At 57.9% G+C, this 24,718-nt stretch overlaps 11 protein-coding genes across 11 annotated transcripts; 7 read left to right on the forward strand and 4 right to left on the reverse strand.

Annotated features, from left to right (window-relative positions):
• Nucleotides 1-47: 47 nt before the first annotated feature.
• On the forward strand, nt 48-1,272 carry FA10DRAFT_267959 (hypothetical protein). The gene is made up of 4 exons (XM_025522117.1): nt 48-192; nt 345-598; nt 689-819; nt 885-1,272. Exons 1-4 carry the CDS (start codon nt 190-192, stop codon nt 914-916), a joined length of 420 nt encoding a protein of 139 aa, XP_025376588.1. The 5' UTR covers nt 48-189; the 3' UTR covers nt 917-1,272.
• On the reverse strand, nt 1,233-2,495 carry FA10DRAFT_253542 (putative RPS19B-ribosomal protein S19.e, cytosolic). The gene is made up of 3 exons (XM_025519693.1): nt 2,470-2,495; nt 1,968-2,407; nt 1,233-1,885 (listed from the first exon to the last, which is right to left on the reverse strand). The coding sequence occupies exons 2-3, from the start codon at nt 2,158-2,160 to the stop codon at nt 1,578-1,580; spliced, it is 501 nt and encodes a 166-aa protein (XP_025376589.1). The 5' UTR covers nt 2,161-2,407; nt 2,470-2,495; the 3' UTR covers nt 1,233-1,577.
• A 194-nt stretch (nt 2,496-2,689) lies between these two features.
• FA10DRAFT_253545 (Creatinase/aminopeptidase) lies at nt 2,690-4,428 on the forward strand (the record flags this gene model as incomplete). The annotated part of the gene is made up of 2 exons (XM_025519694.1): nt 2,690-2,782; nt 2,852-4,428. 2 exons carry the CDS (start codon nt 2,690-2,692, stop codon nt 3,938-3,940), a joined length of 1,182 nt encoding a protein of 393 aa, XP_025376590.1. The 3' UTR covers nt 3,941-4,428.
• Nucleotides 4,051-8,163, reverse strand: FA10DRAFT_231892 (ARM repeat-containing protein; the record flags this gene model as incomplete). Its single annotated transcript, XM_025518876.1, has 6 exons — nt 4,051-4,594; nt 4,694-5,886; nt 5,959-6,438; nt 6,499-7,161; nt 7,228-7,869; nt 7,933-8,163. 6 exons carry the CDS (start codon nt 8,161-8,163, stop codon nt 4,051-4,053), a joined length of 3,753 nt encoding a protein of 1,250 aa, XP_025376591.1.
• Nucleotides 8,164-8,342: 179 nt separating this feature from the next.
• On the forward strand, nt 8,343-9,263 carry FA10DRAFT_267963 (hypothetical protein). Its single transcript, XM_025522118.1, has 2 exons — nt 8,343-8,438; nt 8,540-9,263. The coding sequence occupies exons 1-2, from the start codon at nt 8,363-8,365 to the stop codon at nt 9,172-9,174; spliced, it is 711 nt and encodes a 236-aa protein (XP_025376592.1). The 5' UTR covers nt 8,343-8,362; the 3' UTR covers nt 9,175-9,263.
• Nucleotides 9,179-12,825, reverse strand: FA10DRAFT_267965 (hypothetical protein). The gene is made up of 3 exons (XM_025522119.1): nt 12,069-12,825; nt 9,419-11,994; nt 9,179-9,342 (listed from the first exon to the last, which is right to left on the reverse strand). Exons 1-2 carry the CDS (start codon nt 12,561-12,563, stop codon nt 9,466-9,468), a joined length of 3,024 nt encoding a protein of 1,007 aa, XP_025376593.1. The 5' UTR covers nt 12,564-12,825; the 3' UTR covers nt 9,179-9,342; nt 9,419-9,465.
• A 122-nt stretch (nt 12,826-12,947) lies between these two features.
• On the forward strand, nt 12,948-15,245 carry FA10DRAFT_242870 (hypothetical protein). The gene is made up of 3 exons (XM_025519294.1): nt 12,948-13,416; nt 13,482-13,633; nt 13,699-15,245. The coding sequence occupies exons 1-3, from the start codon at nt 13,004-13,006 to the stop codon at nt 15,084-15,086; spliced, it is 1,953 nt and encodes a 650-aa protein (XP_025376594.1). The 5' UTR covers nt 12,948-13,003; the 3' UTR covers nt 15,087-15,245.
• Nucleotides 15,246-15,963: 718 nt separating this feature from the next.
• On the forward strand, nt 15,964-20,571 carry FA10DRAFT_231728 (hypothetical protein; the record flags this gene model as incomplete). Its single annotated transcript, XM_025518870.1, has 3 exons — nt 15,964-16,156; nt 16,262-16,775; nt 16,854-20,571. 3 exons carry the CDS (start codon nt 15,964-15,966, stop codon nt 20,569-20,571), a joined length of 4,425 nt encoding a protein of 1,474 aa, XP_025376595.1.
• Nucleotides 20,572-20,758: 187 nt separating this feature from the next.
• FA10DRAFT_287276 (alpha/beta-hydrolase) lies at nt 20,759-21,799 on the reverse strand (the record flags this gene model as incomplete). Its single annotated transcript, XM_025524132.1, has 1 exon — nt 20,759-21,799. The coding sequence occupies one exon, from the start codon at nt 21,797-21,799 to the stop codon at nt 20,759-20,761; it is 1,041 nt and encodes a 346-aa protein (XP_025376596.1).
• A 319-nt stretch (nt 21,800-22,118) lies between these two features.
• FA10DRAFT_287277 (hypothetical protein) lies at nt 22,119-22,586 on the forward strand (the record flags this gene model as incomplete). The annotated part of the gene is made up of 2 exons (XM_025524133.1): nt 22,119-22,419; nt 22,486-22,586. 2 exons carry the CDS (start codon nt 22,119-22,121, stop codon nt 22,584-22,586), a joined length of 402 nt encoding a protein of 133 aa, XP_025376597.1.
• Nucleotides 22,587-22,889: 303 nt separating this feature from the next.
• FA10DRAFT_267970 (hypothetical protein) lies at nt 22,890-23,251 on the forward strand. The gene has a single exon (XM_025522120.1). It carries the CDS (start codon nt 22,952-22,954, stop codon nt 23,168-23,170), a length of 219 nt encoding a protein of 72 aa, XP_025376598.1. The 5' UTR covers nt 22,890-22,951; the 3' UTR covers nt 23,171-23,251.
• Nucleotides 23,252-24,718: the final 1,467 nt, after the last annotated feature.

Here is a 24,718-nt window from a genome sequence, read left to right on the forward strand (position 1 = left end):
AGCCACGCGTTCTCACCAGCTCGCTGGAGACCATCTATCTGCGCTTTATCGACCTCGCAAACAACTGCCCCTACCCAACTTTTGCCTAAACTGTCTTCAGAAGCAGCGACTCTTCGGCGCGCCCTTCTCCCTTCAAAGCTACACTGTAGTCCTTCGTTTCCGTCTTTTGTTCTCTTCCACTGCTACAGTATGGTGAGTGTGCTGGTACGGTAGGGCAGGCGAGCATGGACGTTGCCCGCTGCGGTGTTGGTTTTGGGGCGATATCCGAGGAGAGCAGGGAACAGCGTGGCAGGCACGGGGACCAATTGAGAAGCGGACCGTGCTGAATCGATCATATTGTGCAGTCTTCTGGCGTCAAGGTCGCGCCAGAGTGCCTCGAGGCGTACCAGGCGCTCAAGCTCGGCAAGAAGGTCAAGTACATCATCTTTAAGCTCTCGCCGGACAACACCGAAATCGTCGTTTCCAAGCAATCGGAGTCGGACGACTACGACGAGTTTCTCGAGCACCTCCCTCCCGGAGAGTGCTGCTATGCCGTCTACGATGTCAGCTACCAAAAGGGCGAAGAGGGAAAGAGGAACAAGATCTGCTTCTTCACATGGTGGGTCTCTTGTCGACGTTGGGTCCTTTCTTTTGACTCTCGAGGGGGAGTTTGCAGCCGTTTACTGACAGCCACGATACTTTTCTGAAGGTCTCCTGACGACTCCAAGATCAAGCAGAAGATGCTCTATGCTTCGTCGAAGGACGCCCTCCGCAAGTCGCTCGTCGGCATCTCGTCGGAGATCCAAGGCACTGACATGAGCGAGGTTGCGCACGAGACTGGTGCGTTCTCTATCTCTCTTGCCCATACAGAATCCTTCTCAAAACTGACTTGTCGCCTTCAACAGTTCTCGAGAAGGTCTCGCGCTCGACCTTCTAAGAGATTCTGGTCTCGCAAAACAAAGATACATGGCCGATAACAAGCTCTAGGTCCCCCCCACAAGAGGGGCGGACGCGGCCTTGTGTTATCGTGTGAGGGAGGGCGTCCTCTTCTTTCCTCTTTGTCAAACTACAGCAGCCAATCTACCACTTCTATCCCTCCCTCCATCCCACTCTTTCTTTTGTCTACTTTCCTCGCTTCCTTATATATCGAGCTTGTCGTGGCGGTGCCGACAAAGCATCCCTCAGAGGGTTGGTGAGAACCATGTCGACCGCCCGTTAGGCGGTGGTGATCTCAATGTGCGAATCTAGAATCTCCGGCGGCTTCAATCACACCGAGGTATGAATAATCGATGCCTATTCTGGTGGGTGTGATGATATGAGAAAAAAGGAAAACATGAGCCGGATCGTCGTCAGGTGCGACGAGCAGCATTCTTGCTTTTGATGGTTTGTCCCATGGCAGAGGACGATGACTGGGGAGACCATTTGATGCATAGTACACAAAGGGGGAAAAGAGAGAGAAAGGGGGATGGGAAAGAGATGATACCCGCCCAATCGAGCGAAGAGAGACGACAAACATCCACCCGCTGCCAGCGTCCCCCTCCTAACCCAAAGTAAAGCAAGCGAGCGAGTCTCAGTGTGTAGCGTGTCTTCTACGGCATTTACTCGTCGTCCTCCTCCTCTTCCTCCTCCTCCTCCTCATCGTCGTCCTCCTTGAGGCTCTCGAGGCACGCCACGGCAATCCGGTCCAAATCCCTCATGCCATCCTGGCTGATCCTGCGGCCACCCTTGGGGTCCTTCTCAAGAACGCCGATGCCCTCGAGGCCCTGAACAGCCTTGCGCTGGACGTTGGCCGACGAGGCGACGTGGTGCTGGGGGCGGTGGCCCTTGTTCTTGGGGCCGCCGTGGTGCTTGGTCAGCGCGCCGATACCGACCGACTTGCGCAGGTAGATGTGGCGGGCGAGCGCAGCTGCATCGGGGCGAGTGTAAGTCTGTGCAATTCTCAAACAAGTGTCTTGCAAGCCACGCAGGGCAAGGCTGCAGCTACGCACCAGCTCGGACGTAGAACCAGTCAGGGTCGTAAGGAGGGAGCTCCTTGAAGTGGCCCGTCTTGACGATGTCGACCCAGACGGGGACCTCGATCTTGCCAGACCTCTTGAGGTGGTTGGCGTAAGCCGTGATGAAGGCGTCGGCAGGGCAGTCCTTGACGTTAACCACTGATGCGCCAAGACTATGGGTCAGCATTTCGTCCTTGCTCTACTTTCTATCCCCTCCTTCCTCCTCCTCCTCCTTTTTCGCCTCAGATCTGCCTGCCTCCCTGCCTTTGTTCATGTCCCCCTATCCTTTCGCATCCGTCGCCCGCACGCATGCCCACAAGGTAGCTCCTGGCGCCCCCGTTCCTTGCACCCTTCTCAAACATGGCCTCCCAATTCCTCTCGAGACACTGCTTCCCTCTTTGTTTCCCCGAGACACCGCAAAGAAAGTACTCACTCTGTTGGAGGAAGGGAATCAGCAATCTGAACCAAGCTCAACATCATGCCGTCAACCACTCACCTTGTCGTTATGTGCTTGAGACCAGTCGAGAAGGTGTAGTCCAACTGTCGAAAAAGCCGCCATCCCCAGTCCAGTCGCTCACACCGCAGCCTCAAAGTCACGTGTAATTCTGAAACGCTTGCCACGTGGTTTGCACGCGCGCGCGCCCATTTGGCGGACAACTCCACCTTTGCACACGAGAAGATCTCCGTCATCCGAACATCCGTCGACAAGCAACATCATGTCGGCAGCTGCAGAGACGACCAAGAAGGCCGCGGCCTCGGCCACTGAGGCGCCCAAGCAGGAGGCATTTGGCGATGTCATCCTGACCAAGGTGAGTCTCACATTATCTGATATAATTCACCTCTGAATGCTCACACGACCCCTTCCCTCTGTATCCCAGTACAAGACGGCCGGTGACATCACAGCCAAGGCGATCAAGACGACGATTGATGCCGTCCAAGAGGGAAAGACGGTGCTGGAGATCTGCAAGACGGGCGACAAGGCCATTGAAGAGGGCGTGGCAGCGGTGTACAAGAGCGACAAGAAGCTTGCCAAGGGATCGGCCTTCCCCACGACGGTTTCGATCAACCAGATCATCTGCAACTTTGCCCCGCTGGCTTCGGACGAGGCCTCGTCGCAGAAGCTCAAGGCTGGCGACGTCGTCAAGATCCAGACGGGTGCCCACATCGATGGCTACGCCACCGTTGCGGCCGAAACTGTCGTCGTTGGCGCTTCCAAGTCTGCCCCCGTCGAGGGGCCCAAGGCCGATGCGCTCAAGGCCGCTTGGACTGCCGCCGAGACTGCGATCCGGGTAATGCAGCCCGGCAAGACGAACCACGAGGTGGCCAAGGAGATCGAGGCTTCCATCAGAGAGTTCCAGGGGATCCGCGCCGTGGAGGGCATGCAGACGAACCAGATGGACAAGGACGTCATTGACGGCAAGAAGAAGATCGTCCTGGCTGCCGAGTCTCAGTCGAGGCCTGACGCTTGCAAGCTTGAGGAGAACGACGTCTTTGGAGTTGACATCCAGGTTACCACGTCTGAGTCGGGCAAGCCGAAATCGGACGAGGCGAGGACGACCATCTACAAGAAGACGGGTTCGACGTACCTGCTCAAGATGCAGACGTCGCGCAAGATCTTTTCAGAGGTGCAAAAGGTCGCTGGCGCCTTTCCCTTCAACATTGGCGTCCTCGAGGACGAGAAGCGGGCGCGGATGGGCCTGCAGGAGTGCGTCAACCACTCGCTCGTCACACCTTTCGAGGTTCTGTACGACGGTAAGGACGGTGCCATCACGGCGCAGATCTTCTTCACCGTTGCCATCAGCAACAAGGGCGCTATCAGGTTGACGCCTGCGCCGACGTGGTACAACGAGGAAGTTGTCAAGTCGTCGCAGTCGGTCAAGGACGAGAAGCTGGCCGCGCTCCTCAAGGAGCCGGTCCGACAAAAGAAGGCAAAGAAGCCCGCTGCCGCCGATGGGAAGACGGCTTGATAGGGTAAAAGTGAGGAGCCTCACATGGGCAACGACGTGATGATTCCGTTTTCATTGCAAATAAGCCATAGCAAGAGAGACATGTGTAATCCATCCAGTTGTCAACCCAGTCACTCCATCATCTTCCCGGCTGCCTTGGTGATGAGTTGGAGGAGTCGGTCGGCGGTTTGCTTCAGTTCCAAAGGACTCTTCTGCACCCAAGGTGTAAGGAGAAGTAGGTCATCCGCCTCTTCCCCACCTTCGACTTCCTGCAAGGCATCGTAAAAGTGGTCCTGCACGACGATGTAGAGTGCGTCGGCCGTGGCGCCTCTGACTGTGGGAAAGGCATGCAGGAGAAAGCTCTTGGCGTGCCCGATCGAATCACTGACGATGCTTCTGCCCGGTGAGCCGGCAAAGCCAATGAGTTCAAGCGTGAGCTGCATCGATGCGAGGACCCGCTGTGGGCTCTTGATCTTCTCGATGGATCGATTGGCTAGCGTCAGAAGCTTCTTGAACTGCAGCTCGACCTCCTGAGTGGCGGTTTTATCGTCTGAGAAGGCCCCTCCTTGCAGTAGCACCAAAGCAGTCTGCAGAATCGGGACGAAGAGCCTGTTTGACGAGACATGCTTCGAAGCAAGTTGGGCAAGGTCTTGCACGAGACTCAAGGGTGGGTATCTCGACTCGTCTTCGATTCCGTCCAAGGGAGACAGTGAGGGTCGGCCGTTCCGGAGGACAAGGCCGCACAGACTCTTGCCCAGCGCTTGTTGCTGCCACAAAGACATGATCAGCACACTGCTCCTAAGCGAAGCGGAGTAAAAACTCACAGACATCTCTAGTTTGCTCCCGATGCTCAACACGAGGCCCTCCAAGAGCTTGCTCCTGTATGCTGGAATGGTCAAGAGATCGATCGCCTTCGGGAAGATCCATCTAGGATCCTTGAAGGAAGAGGTGGGATCCGGTCTGTCATCCACGGGAAAGACTCGAGCAAAGAGATCTGGTCGCTGCACAGTAGGGTTGCCATCGCTTGATCGACGGTAAATGATGGCGAGAAGCTGTTTGCCCGCCTCGGCTCTAATGCCGTCGATCCGCTCGACCATCTGCTTCATGATACCAGCGATCACCTCGTCATAGAGATGTTGCGGTAATGCCGTGGAGGCAATTTCCAATCTGTCAAACATCTCGACGAGCTCACCCAGGCCAGAAAGGCAAGCCATGCGGACCCACGAGCCCACATCTCCGCGTGCATCGGTCGTGTAATCGTCAAGGCCTCCCAGAAGAGCCTCAACCACCTCTTGTGCCCTCCCTAGGGCCTCGCGAACAAGCTCTCCCTCCGTTTGAATGCAGCGACACAGTGAAGAAACAATTGAGAGCACAGCGTTGCGCCTCGTCTCGACGTTTGTCGAATAGCTCGCCGAGCCCTTCCTGATCAAGCCCAAAAGGAAGCTCAAGGTCTTGACAAGCATTTCGGTGCCGTCGCTGTCCATCTTTGCGAAGTGAAGGTGACCCAAGACCCTGACGTGGCTTTGTTGCTGCGCGATGTTGAAGCTCTTCCACTGATCCAGAATCGATGTCGCACAGTCCTTGGAGTTTCGACATTGGCTCACGGCGCCCCAAGCTTGGGCTGCTGAGAGGTGGATCTCCTCCTCCTGTCGCGCAAGGGCTACCTGTAGGATTGTCTCCCATCTTGGGCCCGTGGTCTTTGGAGTAGTCGACTCGCCAACTCCAGAAGCGAGCACCTGGGCGGAGCAAGCCGTCTCGATGAGTCGACATGCACCGCGAAGGACATGAATGCTTCCAAGCGTGCGAAGGCTGGTGAGCGGGACCAGATCAAGAGCGCGGAAGCTGTCTGCTCGGCACCTCTCGAGCTTGTCGGCGTCGCCACAAATGCTGCACGCAGCCGAAAGTTCGGCAAGAGTGAGGAGGGAGCCATGAAGGATAAGCATGTCTCTTGAGTTGCAGCGTCTCCTCTTCCATTAAGGAGAAGGACCACCTCGTTCAGTATCCTTTGCACTCAAACGTGATGAATGGCTGCTTCTCACCATTCTCTCAACAATTCTGGGCGCCATGTCGCCCAGATCGATCTGCGCAATTTTTGCCACTGCAGAGGCGCCAAGCTCGCGCATCGCGACGTCCCAGTGAAAGACCGTCGTCGACAAAGCGTGCTCCAATATTGGACCCCTGTACTCTGCATGAACGGCGACCTGTGGCGCACACTCCAGGAAGGCGTTCCTCCTCACGCTCACTGCGAAGAAATCCGTCTTTCGTATCACATCGATGCCGTGCGCAAAGAGGCCAAGCCGGCCCACGCACTCCTGGTATGCCGCACTGGCCGCTCGCCTGATCGAGACGTCGCGGTCTAGCAGTGTGACGCAGACTAGCTGGTGCGAGAGGCTCTCGGCGTACGGTCGAATGGCGGTAGCATCGTGTGCCCTTGCAAGAGCCCATAAGACATAGCATGCAGCATCGCGCACACCGGTCCCAACCGAGTGTGCGCCTCTTCGAACGTCAAAGACGAGGGCCTGGGCGAAGTTGCATGTGAATTCTTCTCTGCAATCACACTTTCCTGGCTTCGTACTTACCTTTTGCACCCATTCTAGCTTGTCCCCAAGGTCATCTCCTCTCAACAAGCCTCTTCTCGCTAGTTCGGCGAGGGCCAAGCAAGCGCCCTGCCACGTATGTTCGCTGACGTTGGAGAGATCTTGTCGCTTGCCCATGAAGTCGACCACATTGATCGAGAACAGGTCTGTCACAGCCTGCGCTGTCTGGTCGATGAACAATGGCGGTAGTCTCGTGCATAGGCGTGCCAGCCCTTTGGCTGCAGAATATCGCACGACGGTATCTTTGTCCTGGAGAGAGTCTAGCAGCTTGCCGATGTAGCCGTCCAGCTCCTCTGGCACATCTTCTTCCTCGTCTTCGTCCGCGTTGTCTTCCTTGTCAGCGTCACCATTCTTCGCTGGATCGCCAAGCCGCCTCGCCTTGAGACCTCGAACCTGTCTCCTTCTCGGACGCAGCGCCTTGATGCCCATTCGACACGCCATCTTCGCTCGGTACTTTGCTACGAGGCTGTTTCTGGACAGCTCCGGCGCCGGGGGGTCGCGACCATCGACAGCGTCTCTGGCTTCGTCTTCATCTGCGGAAAAGAGCGAGAGGAGACGGCTGATTTCTGCCATGTGCGGTGCCAGCGTCTCGGCGGACGACGTCTTGAGCACGCTGCAGACTGTCTGAAGGATGCCCGTGGCCTGCTCCACTTTCGATGTCAGTGATATCCCTTTTGCTCTCAACCAAATTATCCCACGCACCAGAAAGACCGATGGCGTAGACGGCGGCAGAAGCACCTCCCTGGTCCAACCAAGGAAGCGGTTAAGGCCATCCTTGGAAGCGTCGTTCCTCTGGAAAAGCTTGCCCAGCAATAGCGCCGCTGCGTCCCTTTCCTTTCCCGGACTGGCCAAGAAAGCCTTTGCAACTGTCTCGATGCGTTTCTGCGTCGATGTAGCTGCGCTCGATGAAGCTGGCAAAGATGAAGAAGTGGTGGAAGACTGGGATGAGTCGAACTTGACGAGGTCAAAGGGTATCATGCAGATGAGAGAGAGCCAGAGGAGAAGGATGTATCGGACTTCCCATGTCGACCACGTCGAGGGCGTCGAGTTCGAAGTGGGAGCAGCCAGAGATGTTTCGAGGAGCGTCAGCGTCGGTTGAAGGTCGCCAACGGCATGTGGGAAGAAGTGGACGATGGTCTTGTAGCCTCGGACCTTGGTAAAGTAGTAAAGCAGTCGAGCGAGACGCTGTGTAGATGAGCCTGACGTGTCCAGCTGTGCCATTGGAGTAGATGCCGAAGGGCGAGAAACAGCGTGTTGAGCGCGAACGACCTCCTGCAGGGCCTGAACAGGCGGCTTGACCAGCGCATCAAGGTAGGGATCGAGGAGGTACGACTGCTCCTGGTACAAATCGAGCTTGATGTGCAAGATGTCGAATCAGAGTTTGGAAGGAGGCAGAAGACGAAGAGCAACACTCACAATGTCCATGAGCCGTTTCAGAGCCGCCTCGCTCTTAGCTGTCCTTATCCGCTCCTCGTCCTCTTCGCGCTCGACGTGACCCTGGCCGAGCATCTCGGGAAAGAAATCGGGGCCATGGAGGATGGCGAGGAACTCGTCGGCCTGCTCAAAGCGCACCAGATCCTTTTCCTCTGCCACAGCACCCGCGTCTGCGCCTGTCGGCAGCAGGCCTGCGCCCGTCTCGCCCTCCATGGTTTGATCAACTTCCCTTCTTTGTCCCAAGAAGCCCTGTCTGTCAGTCCGAGCCTTAAATTTTCCACTCTCAGCGCGCAGGGAACAAGGCAGTCATATCCGACTAAATTGGCCGTGCACATTCTGGATTCTCGTTTTCCGTGTTCCGAAGTCTCGCCTTCGCCCTTGCAAGCCCACCACCACCACCTCTATTCTCATCATGGATCCGACGAAGCCCAGCAGCAGCGTCTCCTCGCGCTTCGTGAGCCAGACGGAGCTGGAAGAGGCCCAGAAGCGTGAGCAAGCGTGTCCTTTCGCTTTATCTTTCCTCTTTCTAAGTATCTCGTGTGGCTGATCTCGTGATCCTTCTTCTCTTTGCTCGTTGCTTGCTCGCCAGGCCGAAAGGAGGAGATCCGCGCGACGTACGCCCGCATCGGGCAGGAGCCGCCGCCCGAGGAGGAGGCCGAAGCGCCCTACGACCCTCGCTCCCTCTACGAGCGGATACAAGCAAACAAAGACGCAAAGCAGGAGGCCTTTGAGGCCCAGACGAAGCTCTCGGCCCAGTTTCGCGGGATAGACGACGCCGAGTCGGCCTTTCTCGAGCAGGTCGCGCGTGAAAAGAGGGACGAAGCGAGAAAAAAGGACGAAGAGGTCAGGAGGGAGCTCGAGGAATACAGAAAGGTGATTCGGGAGAAGGAGGAGGAGGACGAGAGAAAGAGGTTGGCGGTGGCCGAGGCTGCAGCAAAGAAAAAGAAGGACGAGGAGGCCGCCGCGGCCGCTGCACCAACGGCAAGCGCAGGCCAGCCAGCGAGCAGCAAGGCAAAGGGCAAGAGAAAACGAGAAGGATTACTGGGCATCGTCAGGAAAAAGCCTGCCACGGAAGCAGCGCAAGCGAAGGAGCAAGCAGCACCAGAGAAGGGGCAGGGAAGTCCGAAGGCAGGGGCACTCGCCGAGAGCAAAGACAAGGCTTCTGCATCAAAAGAGCAACAACAAACAAAAGAAGTCACGAATGGGGAAGCGGAAGGGTCGTGACAGGCTCAGTAACCCAGCTTCTCGACTGACTTGCATCTCAACCATCTCGTGACGTATCTACGGGTCGTTAATAAACAGAATGTACTGTACTACTCGTTGTCCACGAGGGCATCCGAAGACTCCATTGTCCTCGACCAGGACCTTCTTCGCTCACTCTTGCTGGGTGTCCTGCTTTGTTGTTGTAACTGTCAGAACCTCGACTCGCTGTTGACACACTCAGAGGAGGAGAGGAGAGAACCCTCACCTGGGTGCAATCGCAAAGGCATTGCATTCCTTGTCACTCGACGATACTCACTTGTCGGCAGAGTCAGTCGAAGGAGCGAGGTCCCGGCTCTCGCGCTTCGTAAGTTGCGCGGAAGAAGGCGCCACCGTCGACGTTGGCCGACTACCCGCCGCCCTGGGCCCTCGGACATTGCTCCTTCCGCTGCCCATGCTGCCAAATTGCCTGCTGAGCCTGGCTACATTGGAGGTCGGCGTGTCCTCGCCAGCCGAGGAAGAAGCCGTATGAGAGGTCGCAGGGGCGGCCTTCTTGACCTCCTCGTCCGACTCGCCGGGCGTGTCATAGGCCGAGCCGCCACTGGTCGAAGATGGGCTGGTGACTCTCTCGGGAGCTTTGAGATTGTTGCTGGTCGTCGACTGCAGCACGCGGTCGGCCAGTGGGGTTGGCGCCTCTTCGTCACCGGCAGTGGCTGTCTGGGCCGCCTCTTTGGCTCCCCTGGTCGCCACCGTGGGTCTACCGCTTGCGCCGTCGGGCAGTCCCTGTGTCATCAAATCCGTTGGAGATGCAGCCATGCCGATGGATCCATCCTTGGGCGGGAGCATCGGGACGTCATGCCCGGCTGACGCCGCCATTTTGCTCCTCGAAAGACGCTGATCGACGGGCTTGGTGCGCTTGCGGATGGGCGTGCGTCGCTGCGCAGCAACGGCTTCAGACTCCTTTGCCTTGCGGTCAGTCACCGTCGGCAAGAGCTCGTCGTAGTACTTGATGAGGTCGATCATCATGAGCGCGGGCGACTTTGTCCACATCGTGTGCGGAGTCTCAACAAGCGGACGGATAAAGACAGGGGCCAGGCTGAGACCGAGCTTGTGCAGGAAGGCCAAATCGGGCTCTTCGGTGGGCGTAGTCTTGATGAGCTTGGACAGGTGGCCAAGCAGGGCATCGAGGCACACGAGATGAATCTTTGGCAGCTTGCTCAGGATCACACCGAGATCCTCGAGCACACCCTTTCGGATCTTTTCTTCCACTGCCGGGTCAAGGTCAGAGCCAGTGCCTGGAGCCCTCTTCCTCGCCTTGCCCTTATCCTTCTTTGGCGTCGCCTCTGTCGGTGTGTCGGGCGTCTCTTCATCGTCTTTGCCCGCTTCTGATTGCTCCTTCTTCTCCTTCTCCGCCGCCTTGATCCGCGCCTCCCGTTCCTGGCCCTGAGCTGCTGCATATGCGTTGATGACGTCCATCCACAGCTCGCTACTGATGAGTGAGTCAACAAGCTCGAGGCACCATAGCTTGACCGTCGCTGCCAAGGTGGGCGTGTCGAAGCGCGAGAGCTTGCTGTCCAAGCCTGCGCCCACGTCGGCACCAGGCACGCTCGAGCCGCCCAGGTGGCTGATGATGGCTTCACGGCAGGCGTGTGACGCCGACAGAGGCACCTCGTAGATCCACGACTTGCGCTTCTCCTCGTTGACACGAACCGTGAGCGACTTCTCGTCCTCAGCCTCCTTGGCCTCACCTTCGGCCGTCGTCGTGATCCTTGCCTTGGGCCAGCGCGAGGCGTCGTTGTACTGCCTTTCCAGCGCAGCAAGCAGGGCAGAGAGCGTCAGAGGCAAGGCAGGCAGACCAGACTTTGAGCCCAGGAAGGCAGATGTCCTCAGCGCCTCGCTCCCTTCGCCGTCTTCGACCAGAAGCGCCTCAGCACGCATGTATGCACGGAGGTTCATGCCGAATCCGCCCGCTCCGGCACCCATCAACGTGCTGGAATCGTCGTGGTAGTAAGGGTGGAAGACCTGGGCGACAGGACGGTACGGTCCGGTTCTGCTGTCGGCCATGACGTGCTGGAGACCGGCCAGCGGGTCCAGCGCCGGCTCGAGGGCGGCGCAACGCTGGAGTGAAGAGTGCGTCATGGGGAGGAGCGGCTCAAAGGCAGCATTGAAGGCGGCCAAGACGCTCTTGATGGCGCGAAGCCGCTCGGCCTCCCAACGCTCTGCCAGCTTGAAGTGCTCAGCGAGTGTCTCCTCAGTGCGGCAGCGAAGTTTATCGAGATTTCGGACGGCTTCCTTGTAGGCTTGCTCCGCCTGTTCAGCCTCTCTTCGGAGGCGCAAATGACGAGGCTCTGACAGGCCTCCGACAGCTGCACGCAGGTTCTGCACCGTGGGGTTGACAGAAGCCTTGGAGAGGGCGCTAGAAAGCGCACTTGAAAGGGTGACGCTCCTCTTGAGGCCTCCAAGAAGCTGCTCCTTGTCTTCTGACCGCTCCGACGTGGGCGACGAGATCTGGGCGCTGATGCTCCTTGGGCTCAGGGGTGTAAACTTGTCGCCCTCGGCCTTGGCGGCCGCATTGGCACGACGGAAGCCAAATTGCTGCCGGAGCGTCTCGCGGCGCTTGAGACGTTCGGGATCCGCCTCAGCCTTTTCATCCTCTGCCTCTGCCTCCTCCGTTTCATCGTGGTCGGCCTCCTTCTCGGGCAATGCTGGGAGGGCGGGGGAAGAGGAGGAAGCATGCATAAACGCTTCGTCACCCGAGTGCTCACCGCCGGCGAAGCGAGCGTCGTCCTCGGCCTCATCGGCCTGCCTGCACTTCTGGGCGTACTTTTGCTGCAGCTTGTCGGTCTGTTATTGCAGAAGTGTGAGTCAGCCATCAGGACGGCTTCAAACAAGAAAGAAGCAGAAGCCCGATCACCCACGTCTTGCCATTGTCGCTCGTACCACTCGACGGTGGCATCGAGATGCTCCCAGCTGGCCTGCACCCTCTTCTTGTGGTCCTCGCTCCACTTGCCAAACGGAATGGTAATTGTCTTTTCCAGGTTGCGGGCCACTCTCGAGTGGGCAGCGCTCTGGGCCGTCGTCGCTTCGGCCTCGAGGGTCCTGAATGCATGGCTAGCTGCACTGTCTCCTGCTGCGAAATTGCGCGCCGCGTCGCTGACGCCGCTTGTGAGGAAGCCCTTGAAGAGTGGAGCGGTGTGCGAGGGCAGCGGAGAGGGCGTCGCCAGCTTCTCTGCGTACTCAAACTCGAGGTTCGCCCGGTGGTCGACGAGCGACAGGACCGACGTGTCCTCGTCGATGCCGGCCTGCAGGCGCGAGTAAAGCGCCTCAAGACCCTTGCGGTAGTCTGGCGCCGACCAGAAGGAGCTCTGGAACGTGGCGGGGATATTGAGCGTCAGCGAGCCGGGGTGCGACATGGTGAAGCGAGATGGTCTGTCTAGGCGGGCGGAAAGTCCAGTCCAATCCAGCCCTGTCCTGTCCTGATCAGGAGCTGAGCGTTATCCCGGCAAAAGAGGGGACGTGCGAAGCGTCAGGAGGGTGTTACGTGGCAGACTCAAGGGTGGGAAAGAAGTGCTGTATGAATCGAGCTGTGCGCCGGTAGCTACTTCCTGATCGCTAGTGGTCGAAGCCCAAGTGGATTTCGGTAGCGCAAGTTGGCAACACAGCCCTAGGTCTGGCAGCTTCGTGGAGCAAGCTCTAAATGAGCCTTTCCATGTCTCGCCTAGCCCGAGATCACGTGCCCGGCGCCGGCCACTCTAAATTTTTCCTTTTGAAGTGTGTGTCAAACAGGAAGACACGGGCGGCGATCTTCTTCTCAATCGGTCATTCGAGTGTCCAGCATTCCTCTGCTTCCAGGATGACCGACGTCGAGAGCTCTTTTGCGCCCCAGTTGCTCGGCCAAGAGAGCCAGAGCAAACACCGCGAGAGCTATGCGGCTTCGAAGCCATACAGACACGCCGTCGTTGATGGCCTGATCAACGAGGACCTGCTGAAGAAGGCGCGAGACGAGATCGTCGAGGAGCTGCGATTCACCGAGAAGGAGACGGACATCTACAAGGTCAATCAGACAGGGGACCTCGCCAACCTCGATGGACTTCCCGAATCGGAGAGGCATAGACTAGAAGGCGTACTGCAGGTCCGCAACGCCATCTATTCCAAGCAATTCCGCCAGTGGCTTATGGCCGTTACGGGGTGCGGTCCCCTGAGCGAGAAGAAGAAGGACATGAGCATCAACGACTACACCAACGGCTGTCATCTGCTGAACCATGAGTGGGTGTTTCTGAGCGATATCTTTCCAAGCCTTCTGCTCACGACCTCTTGCGCTGCTGCCACAGCGACGTCATCTCTACTCGTCGACTATCATACATTCTCTATCTCCCCGACCCTGCCGAGGCGTGGAAGCCAGAGTGGGGCGGTGCTTTGGAGTTGTACCCTGTCGAGGGCAAACACGTTCCCTCGAACACGCCCAGCGTTGTGATCCCACCCAGTGAGTCCGTGTGAGAAGTCTTGTTTGGAGCTGCGCAAGGAGGCTCAAGTGTGCTTTGTATGCAGAGTGGAACCAGTACACTTTCTTTGCCGTTCAGCCGGGGCATTCCTTCCATTCGGTCGAGGAAGTGGCACACCCAACAAAGAGCCGATTGAGCATCTCTGGCTGGTTCCACCGTCCTCAGCCCGACGAAGAGGGGTACGATGAGGCCGATGAGAAGCGCGAAGAGCAGGAGCGAAAGGACCACGCCAGCGCAGAAGGCCTGCTCTCCAAAGAGTTCGACGCTGCATTCACGCCCTACGCAGACGCACTCGAGGCCCCTCTGCCAGGCTCGGACCTGTCTCTGGAGGACCGCAAGTTCCTGTCCTACTTTCTCAACCCGCTCTACCTCCAGCGTCCAAACCAGGCCGCCCTTTTTGACAGGTTCGGCGACGATTCGCACATCTTGCTCGCCGACTTTCTCAACAAGGACTTTGCGTCGGCCGTCGAAAGGGGGCTCAAGGCAGCTGATGGCCATGATCATCTCCGGTGGTGGGAGCTTGACGGCGGTCGCGAGAGGGCCTCCGTGCCAAAACACTCGACGGGCGTCGAGCGAGGATGGACGATTCAGGGACCTCCTCACCGCCAGCGTTTCCTCGCTTTGGGACAGCCCAGTGTACCTGCCGAGGAGAATCCAGCGCCTCCGTCGTCGGCTGCGTCGGAGCTGGATGCCGACGCCTTGATCGACGCGCTGAAGACGAAGCTGCTCCCTTCGCCTGCCTTTCGACACTTCCTCGCCAACATCTCCCAGCTCGTTCCCATCGGCGCACGGCCCATACAAGCCCGACGCTTCCGACCAGGGCTCGACTACACCCTGGCCCGGTCCGATGAGGAGGCAGTGCTCGATGTGGTGCTCGACTTGACACCCGATGTCGGACGCATGGCTGTCGAGGCTGCCGGCGCTGGCGCACCGCGGGGCCTAGCAGGCAAGGCCAAGAAGGCAAAGATGAACGGGTCGGCAAAGACGTCCAAGATTGGGCCGAAGGCGGCCAAAGCGCTCAAGGAGGCATGGCAGAACGGCGAGACAGGCGGCTGGGAGTGCTACATGGCGCCCAATGACGAGTCGGATGACCCGGCAGTGTACGGAAGCGGCGCAAAGCGCGAGGCAGAAGAGGCAGAAGAAAGTGCCGCAAAGGAGAACGGCAACGCAGAGGCAGGAGAGGGGCAGGACGGCGGCGCAGAGGACGAAGAACCGGTAGAGATGGAGCTTGATGAAGAGGAAGATGATGACGAAGAAGAAGACGAGTCTGGAGTGCTCCTGAATCTAACGCCGACATTCAACACGCTGAGCCTGGTCTTGCGAGATCAAAAGGTGATGCGCTTCGTCAAATACCTCAGCGCCAGCGCAGGCGGAAGCCGCTGGGACATCAGCGCCGAATACGAGGTTGGCGCGGCTGTCGTGGAAGAGGAGTGATTCGTGGTCGGGCTGGCTTGTTGCAATCATCTGTATTTCTTATCTCCGCTCCTCATATTCGATTCACTTTCAGCTCATCCGAAGTCACAGCGATGGCTCTCCGCTACAGCATCTGTCTCTCAGTCCCTTTGTGCTGTTCGCACCCTGCTTTCACTATCGCCTCATAAGAAATTGAGAAGGGAGGGATGTGGTGTGTGCACGCGCACGTGGGAAATTTGGCCCGCATTCTCGCTACCGGTATGGGGGCTTTTGGACATGCACGCCCCCCTATCGCCAAAAGCAGGGGTGGGAGGGGGCAGCGTGCTAAATACTGTACATTTGACTTTAAAAGGCCGATTGCACCGACAGATACATAGACGGGCTCCGCTCGCCTATTCCATGGCCTGCATCATTCCGTTGTCATCTCGTCTCTCTCTTATTTGAAAAGAGGCGGCGAAGAGGAAAGAGGGCAGCAGCAGTAGCCATGTCATCGTCGGCGGACCAGAACAAGGGCGGGGGTCCCCAGACCCCTGGGGGAGGAGCAGGAGGAGGTGGTCCAGCAGCACCTTCGTCGGCGAGCAACAAGCGCCAGTCATCGGTCTCCAACACCTCTTCTGCCATTTCTCAAAAATCAATGGTCGTGGGCGCTGGACAGGGAAAGAAGCAGCAGCAGTCAGCTCATAGCAGCGAAAACTCACTAAGCACGACGCCGACGCAGAGCCAGATCCACAGTGCGCCGACGTCGACTTCACGGCAGCAGCAGGCTTCCTCGACCGAGACCATCGGCAAAGGACAGCCCCCTCCGCCCTCCAGCCAGCAACAGGTGAGTTACCCTCCTCGTCCGGCTGTACGCATCTAGGTCGAGCTGACCGACTCTTGACCGCAGAGACAAGGCAGGATGTCGATCTCGGGTGAGAGGTCGACTTCGTACGCGACATCGGAAATCGACACTGTCTCGGGCCTGTCTGCGAGTGAGTACAGCTCTGCCGACGAGGACGGCGGTGGTCGCGGAGACAGGGGAGGCGCCGGCGCAGGGCCCGGTGAAGGAGCACGAGGAGGAGGCAGGGGAAGGTCCTCCATGACGGGGACCAGTGTGCCAGCGTCGAGCCTGAGCCGGTCGACAGGCCAGCTCGCCTGGGGACAGGCTACGCCTGCGCCTGGAGGCTCGGCGGCGGCGGCGGCGGCCTCAGCGTCAGGAGCGTCCAAGTCTTCGGCCAAAGGAAGGAGGAGGTCATCTGTGCAGACGAGGAATGCAAGCAAGGCGAGGCGAGGCAGCACGGCGCCCAAGGACTTTGACGACTACGACGAGGAAGACGGTCGCTTTGGCCCGCTCGACGATGAAGACGACGAAGTGGAACCTCACGATCGCGGCGAGGAGCTTGTCCGACGCCGCATGAAGGCTCGTCAGCGCGAAAAGGCGGCGCGTATCAAGGCTGAGAAGCAGAGAGAAAAGCAGCAGCAGCAGCAGCAGCAGAAGCAACAACCATTGAGCCCCCGCCTCAGACCTACCTCGCCCGGCGTAGGCTCATCTGCAGGCCAGCTAGAGCGAGAAGGACGGCCGACCCACATCAGCCTGCCCCCTCTCGATGGCAGCTCCCTCGCCCCGCTGTCTACGTCGTCAACGGCACCGCTGAGTCCAGGCACAGTGAGGGGCCCGATGAACTACCCCTCGCCTCATTCACACATTCGCAGGCCCAGCAATCAGCAGCAGTGGCAGGCTCAGGGGGCGCAGCAGCAGCCACCGAGTTCGGCGGGGATTCGGAGGATGAGTGGCATGAGCGGCATGAGCGCGTCGACAGCCGGGTGGGGCAACATCGGCCAGGCTTCCACCGTGGGCCCCCAAGGAGCGGGAACGAGGATGCCGCAGACGGCGAGGGAGCATGACGTCTTCTCCGACTCGGGCGAGACGTCCGCCCACACGCAAGGTCCGGGTAGCAGCATCACGGCAAGCAGCGATGTGGCACCCACGGCTGACCGCGAGTTCGATACCGACGAGGAGCGTGACACGGTCGCTGGCTTGGCAACGGACGCGCCCACTCGCAGCCACACGGGCGAGAGCCACACCGAGGGGCCGAGTGAAGAAGGCCGGGCCAACGAGAGTACTGTGATCCTTGACGATGAGCAGATCCAAGACGAGGGCGACCACGCGAGCGCACAAGAAGGTATTGAGGGCGAGCGAGGCCCAGAAGAGGACGAAGAGGAAGAGGGAGAGGTTTCACCGGGCAGCGGTCTGGGCGACGAAGACGGCAGCGACGACGGCGATGTCGAATACACGCTCAAGGATCGCCAGGACGCTATCAACATCGAGCATCCCTTCGGTCTGCCGATCTGGAAGCCGGCCCTCTACAAAAAGTCGAGGACAGTGACAAGGAACGCAGAGTCTGCGCTCCACTCGATCCCCAGTGCAGCGGCCGAGCGCCACCTCCTGCCTGGCAACCTCCTCTGGACCATCTTCGCGGGCTTCTGGCTCAGTGCCGTGTGCTTTGTATGCGCCATTCTTGTCAACCTGATGCCATTCGGGGGCAGCAAGTATGCCCGCGTGATCTGGGAACTGGGCGGCTACCTCTTCTGGCCGTTTGGAAAGTATGTCGAGGTTGAAGTGGCTCCCGGCAGCATCGAGCGGATCCGAGGAACGTCAGCAGCCTACGAACATGAACATCAACACCAGGGTAATGCTCACGGGGAGTCGTACGAGTACGAGAACTCGTTCACACCAGTGGCAGCTCGATATCCACATGACCACCACCATACCGTTTACTTCAACTCTAAGCCTACCTCTGGTACCGAATTCGAGAGACACGACACCCTTCGTCAGGAGGATGTTGGTCGAGATTCAGAGGCCGACACCACAACTGCTACCGCAAAGCCTAGTGACGGTCGCCAGCACAGCGGAAGCGAGGACGTTGAAGCCGCACTGGAGGTGCCCACAGAGTCATCAATTCTTCGTGGCAAGGCCAGATCGTACGGAACCATTACTGAAAATGGAAAGTCGACGGCGCCACTGACGGCACAGGAACGTCTGTTGGAGGAGAGGGATCTCTATGGATACGTCCAAGACGAACAAGGCCGCGACGTCGATCTCTACAGTCGCCTGCCGGGCATGTCTGCCTATCTGGTCGCATTCTGGCTCATCATTGCGCCACTCATGGGCCTCGTCTGCCTCGCTTGCTGGTTCACGGTCTTTCCTATCCCCATGGCAAAGCTCAACTGGGTCCTTCTCAAAAATCTCTCGAGTCAGCCTTTGGCACTTCACTTCCGCCGAGCCCCGAGGGCTCGTCCCTCGAGCTTCAATGGTGAGGGAGACGAAAATAACCAGGAGGACGAAGACGACGACAATCCTACGAGCAAAGCACAGGCTATCTTCCTCCCTCTCAAGCCGGGTCAATTTGCCCCCGGGCCCAAGAAGAACAAGGGTGGTCGCCTCATTCGTCGGAGCAAGATCTTACTGTGCACCTATCGGGCGATGGGTTTCCAGTACTACAAGTATACTGTCGGCGGCGTCAACATCCTGTTTGTCAACACGCTTCCGTTCGTCTTTTTCACCATCGCCGACTTCTTCCTCCTCGAGCCTTATGTCCATCGCCACCACATCACTGGCTTCCTGGCCCTGATCTCGGCAGAAGGCACCGTCTTCGTATTCGCCCTCGGCAGCGTCATCCCACTTTCGTACTTCATCGGCATGGCAGTCGCTAGCATCAGTGCACAGTCGAGCATTGGCATGGGTGCTGTGATCAACGCGACATTCGGTTCCATCATCGAAATCATCCTCTATGCCATTGCCCTTACGCAGCACAAAGCCCGCCTCGTCGAAGGTTCCCTCGTCGGCTCCATCCTGGCCGGTGTCCTGCTCATGCCAGGCATCTCAATGTGCTCTGGTGCGACAAGGAGAAAGGAGCAGCGCTTCAACGCCCGGTCCGCTGGCGTGACGAGCACGATGCTTATCATGGCGATCATTGGTATCCTCACGCCCACGCTGTTCTACCAGATTTACGGCACCTTCCAACTAACGTGCAAGGGATGCCCAGAGGGTGGCATGCCTGGCGAGGCTTGGACGTGCAAGCGATGCTACTACCAACACGTGCCGCCGGCCACAGACCCCTTCTATCAAGACAATGTAAAAGGCTTGATGTACACCTGCACCGTCGTCCTCGTCCTGTCGTACGGGGTCGGTCTCTGGTTCTCTCTGCGTACCCACGCCTCACAGATCTGGCAGAACCCTCAACCAGTGCCCGCCCAAGTCCCAGCTCAAGGCACGCTTCCTCACCACCACTCGTCGCAGCAGCAAGCAGAAACGATGCAGCCCCCACAACCTCAGGGTATTCTGGCGCCTGTCCAGCGCAATTCGATCTACAAGCGTCTTGTGCCGACACTCTTGCCGAATAATCGACCACCGAGCCAGGGTGGAAGCACGCTCAAATCTCATCGGAGCACCGCCTACAACCCTTCGGCCGTTGAGCATGGAGCCGAAGCGAGTGGCGCCAGTCGTGGACCAGCCCACACGACGGGCTCGTCGAGCGAGCCTGCGCCGCTGCAGCTGCCCGAGAGCTTCAGCCAGGCCGATTACGAACGTGCCGTGGCGCTGACTGCTAGTGCGTTCCAGACGGCTATTCAGCAACATCAGAATCAGCAGCAGCAACAGCAACAGCAACAACAACAGCAGCAGCAGCAACAACAATCAAGATCTGCCCACATGCCGCATGCTCCGACCTCGGCAAAGCACATTTCGATGCATGAGAGCGAGCACCCCGATGCAGGTGGAGGTGGCCACGGCGGCCACGACGCGCCCTCTTGGACCCGCGCCACCTCGCTAATCGTCCTCATCTCCTGCACGATCTTGTACGCGGTCATTGCTGAGATCCTCGTCGATGCGGTCGATGTCGTGCTCAAGGGCTCCGGTCTCGATATCAAGCTTCTGGGTGTGACTCTCTTTGCCCTGGTACCCAACGCGACCGAGTTCATGAACGCCATGTCATTTGCGATCAACGGCAATATTGCCCTGTCGATGGAGATTGGCTCCGCCTATGCGCTTCAGGTCTGCTTGATTCAGATTCCCGCCATGGTGGCATTCAGTGCTTGGTACAATGCCGGCCAAGAGGTCGTCGACATTCACTCGACATTCAGCCTCATTTTCCCGCGGTGGGACGTCATTGCCGTCATTTTCGCCATCTTCCTCCTCACCTACACCTACATCGAGTCGAGGTCCAACTATTTTAGAGGCACGCTGTGCATTCTCTCGTACGTCGTCCTGGTCTCGGGCTTCGTCTTTGCGCCGCCGACGGGCGACACGGAAGACCCAGGCGATGATGGTTCCGGCGAAGGCACGAACCTACTCCAACACTTTTCTCTCGCTGGCAACGGCGCCTTTGGCGCAAGTCCTCTGTCTCCCTCATCTGCCATGACCACAACGGCATTTGGCGGCCTGAGGCAGCCGACGACTGGCTTTGCACCAATCCTTGCTGGTGCTCAGTGGATCGGAGCAATTGTCACGAGCCTCTGGACCAGATAGTCAATCTGTCTTCCTTTTCAATCCTTTGTTCATATCAATCTCAACATAAAAGTCACGTCCTCTCAAGTCAAGCCATAGTGGAAAGAAACGACACCGTAATGATATTTGAAACCAGCTCCCCCGCTCGTTTGATGAAGTGAGAAGTGAGGGTATATAGAGGAAGCAGATTGGGGGAAAGGGGTAGCAATCAGGTAGAAGAAGCGAATGCTTCACGGATCCGGCGAGCTGCCAATTCGTAGCTCTCCTGTCTGAGCTCTTCGGCATGGGTGCCCGGCTTGACCATGTGGTCCCAGCCATGTCCCTGCCCGGGCACTTGCAGGTGCACGGCGCCCTTGTTGGGACCGCCGATGAGGTGTTCGTACATTTGTTCACCCTCTCTCGCCAGCGAGTCGCCCTCGCATGTAATGAGGGTTGTAGAAGCCGGAAATGCAGCCGGGTCCGCATAGAGGGGCGATACCTGCGGATCTTTTCGCGAAACGTGGGGCGGCAGATAGGAGGCGTAAAACAACTGGCGAACAACGGGAGGGATGACACCTCCAGCTGGTTTCCCCTCCTTGCCCGGCTTCGTCGGTTTTGGCTTCACTTTGGGCTTGGCGTACGGAGACTCGGCAACATTCGTCGAAGGGTAGAAGGCGACGACGGCTTGAGGAAGCTGGGAGGGGCCGCCAGTGGCGTGGAGACGGACGCACGCGGTCAAGACCAGATTGCCTCCGCTGCTGAAGCCCGTCAGGGCGAGCCGCGTCCGGTCCCAGCGGCTCGTCTCGAGAGAAGGCTGGCCGTCTTGCTGCTTCTCAAGGATGGAGGTTTGGAGATAGCCGCCAGAACGGATCCATTGGACGAATGCATGCACATCGTCCAGTGCGGCGGGGTATGGGTCCTCAGGCGCGTGACGGTAGTCGACGTCGAGCACCACGGCACCAACCTTGTCAGCGACGAAGCGCAGAAAGCGGGCGTCGGTGCCATGGCCGGGAATGCAGAAGCCTGAACCATGCAGATTAACGATGATTGGCCATTTACCTCGAGTGTCGTTCGATGATGGTGACGACGACGGAATCCAAACGTCGAAACGGATCTTAGAGCCCTGGGAACCACGCTTCGACCAGGGAAGCGTGATCGTGCGTGAGGGCTTGGGCGCAGGTGGCGCAGAGGAGAAGGTGGCGCTGAGAACCCGGATGAGACCGATGAGACCCCGGAGAGCCTTGATCCCGGCCAGCTTGAGTACGTACATGATCGTCCGGGTCAAGACAGACAACATGGCTTAGCTGAGCTGAGTCGAGCGCTCTCTTAGCTTTGCTGACTTCTGACGCGCAGAGTGGAGCAAGACCGTGTCGGTTTTCGGGCGTCTTTTCCGAGCCATCTCGGAGACCACGTGCGCCTCAGCATAGAAGCACCTCGTCGTCTTCATCTTCATCATTCTTGCCAAACGTTGCCACCATCAACACTCCTACTCAAAGAAATCTACCAGTCAACGACTTTTCATAATGCCTCGCTCGTCTCGCTCCGGAGGTTCGCGGTCAGCACCTGCTGGCTCCCGTGGCACGCACACGATGGCCTCGTCTCGCCCCTCCCAGCCTCAGCACCAGCCTGCTCCTCACGCAAACCAAGCCCAGACGCCGATGCAACAGCAGCAACAGCGAGGCCCTGGACTGTTTGGGCAAATGGCCTCGACAGCAGCCGGCGTAGCTGTGGGATCTTCGGTCGGACACGGGCTCTCCAACATGTTCTTTGGCGGCGGCGGGAGCTCGCAGGAGCCCGCACCGGCCCCGGACGCCTCGGTTTCTAACGCTGGCTACGGCAGCCCCAGCAACCCCGGCCAGCCGGGTATGAGTTGCGAGGTTCAAAGCAAAGGTGAGTCTTGCTTGAATGGTGATACATTCGCTTCTTTGGCTACTGCTGACGATCGAGCCTCGTTAGATTTCCTTCGGTGCCTTGATGCAACCAACAACGACATGAACTCGTGTGCTTTTTACCTTGACCAGCTCAAGGCGTGCCAGGCCGCTGCTCGTCCGTACTGATGATGGACATGTCGGCCCGCCTTTGTCGTCCTCGTCGAAGGAGGCTCCCCCTAGCAAAGAAATCTACGACGAACGACGCTCTGTCCATTACTAAGCAAGCTTCCTCCATCCATCAGCCATAAGACCCCATGCAGCATCACTTTTCACCGCTCTCATAATCAGTAATCAATCTTTGGTCATCTTACCATGTTATAAACTGTCAGCCTGCGCAGTCACATGCTGCCATCAGATCACGTTTCACAGACCTTAAGCCGTGTGGCTGGCTTTCTTTCCCAGGTGTTGTGTTCCGCTGTATCAATTCCACTAAGGACTAAGAATCTCCGCCTTCGGACGCGACCGCGACCCAGAACGAGCTTACCAAAGCGATGGTCATAGCTCAAATTCGCTTGTTCCTGCTCCCGATGCACAAACAGGCCACTAGCCTGGCGGTTGTCAGCTTGCGAAGCACATCGAACGCGTGTTGCCGGCAGACTAAGATCGACATGCAGTCTGGATTTGCCTCTTTTGTCCCGCTCGGCTTGCTAGAGAATATAAGCTGGTTGCGCACGCACCCATCGCTTGCGGTGATGCAACGAATGATCTAGGCGCCCGAACGGAGATCTAAAGAAGGGCAAACATCAAGATTTGTTTGTCCCGTGACTGTCCAGCTCCAGCCAATTCACAGCATCTGATTGCGTAAACAGCAAGTGCCCTACCAAACGACGTCAAGCAAATAATTTGTGGTGTTCCTAAGAAGGCTCGGCTTCGAGAGTTAGCTCGTAGTAGTAGCAGTGCGGTGTGAGTCTTCCCCGTCGCTTTCAAACTTTCAACATCCTGCGTGTCAAAGCCAAGCCAAGCTACCGCGCCGCAGAATGTCATCAAACCAATTTAAGCAACTTCTCGCTCTCCATCGTCCCATCTGCCTCGGCGCTACGTTGTATTGTGGGGCAGCGGCAAGCAGCTAGTAGTGCTTGTGAGTCGGGATGTATTTACCGACCGGAGCTAGAGTAGCAACCGCATATCAGGCCCGGCGTTGAAAGTTGTCGCTCGTTGCCGGCAGTGCAAGGTGACAATGAAGAAGCAATCATGCATTAGTCCAAGCTAATGCAGGCAAGAAAGATGCTGTCTTCTTCCTCTTGTCTACGGTAATACAGAAGTTGTAGCTGCTTGTCATATTGTCAGGAAGGAGAGGGGCGGGGAGGGGTCCGAGAACTTTTGGGAGTCGGTTCAAGTAAAGCTCTGGGCCCAGACTATGGGCAAGGTTTCGAGAAGCAGGAGCCACAGTAGTAGCTAATTTTGAATCGACTTCTGTCTTGGAAAAAGAAGGTAGAGCTTTGTCCTCGATCTATCAGGATTCTCACCGTCGGTCGATGCACACTCGGCTGCACCGCTATTGTGCTTCTGCTAGAGCTGCACAGAGCTCGGAGGGGGACGCTCAATCTCAGGCTCTTGCAAGCTAATCCACGGGACCTTTTTTTCTGCGCAAGGTAGGTCAGTGATCGCATGAGTCCCGTTTCCGGGGTCCGATGGGGAGCTCGCATGCATCGAAAAGTTTGAGAACGTATGAAGCTCGGATGGGTGGCTGAGCCGCTTCCCTCATTCAAAAGCATGGGAGCGCTTGTACGACTTTCGTTCCCACCAAGCGAGAAAAAAAGAGCCCTATTAATATTTTGGCCTCTCGATTGGGTGCATGGACACATGTTCTGCCATTCTAGCTCAGCCAGCTTGAAGTCTAGGGAGAACTAAATGAGATTGAGTTCTAGGGGAAATCCGAGGCACTGCACCCTATTAGGAAGAAATTTGCTTGTTAACCCTCGCTAACAGTCTCCGTTGGTTTATTCTTTTTCGAAAGAATCCAAATAAACCCTATATTACTTGCCCGTCTTGACACATTCAAAGCTCACACTGCTCCTATGCCTTCGCCAGCAACAGGGGCATGCCTTTTTTCTTCCCGTTTGGACTGACAAGTTCAGTCCCACGCCATAGGAGAGCAGGTCTGTATGCCTATGAGTCCCCGGCAGACCCGAAGGAGGAGCGGCTTTCGACTCCTTTGGATCGCGCCTAATTCCCCCTTTCGTGCTTCTAGCCGTACCGTGAGAGAAAAGAGAGCAGCCCCATACGCAATTGAAATAAGCACAAGCACCGGGTATGTG

Source organism: Acaromyces ingoldii (assembly GCF_003144295.1).
Source record: "Acaromyces ingoldii strain MCA 4198 unplaced genomic scaffold FA10scaffold_4, whole genome shotgun sequence".
Lineage (NCBI taxonomy): Eukaryota > Fungi > Basidiomycota > Exobasidiomycetes > Exobasidiales > Cryptobasidiaceae > Acaromyces > Acaromyces ingoldii.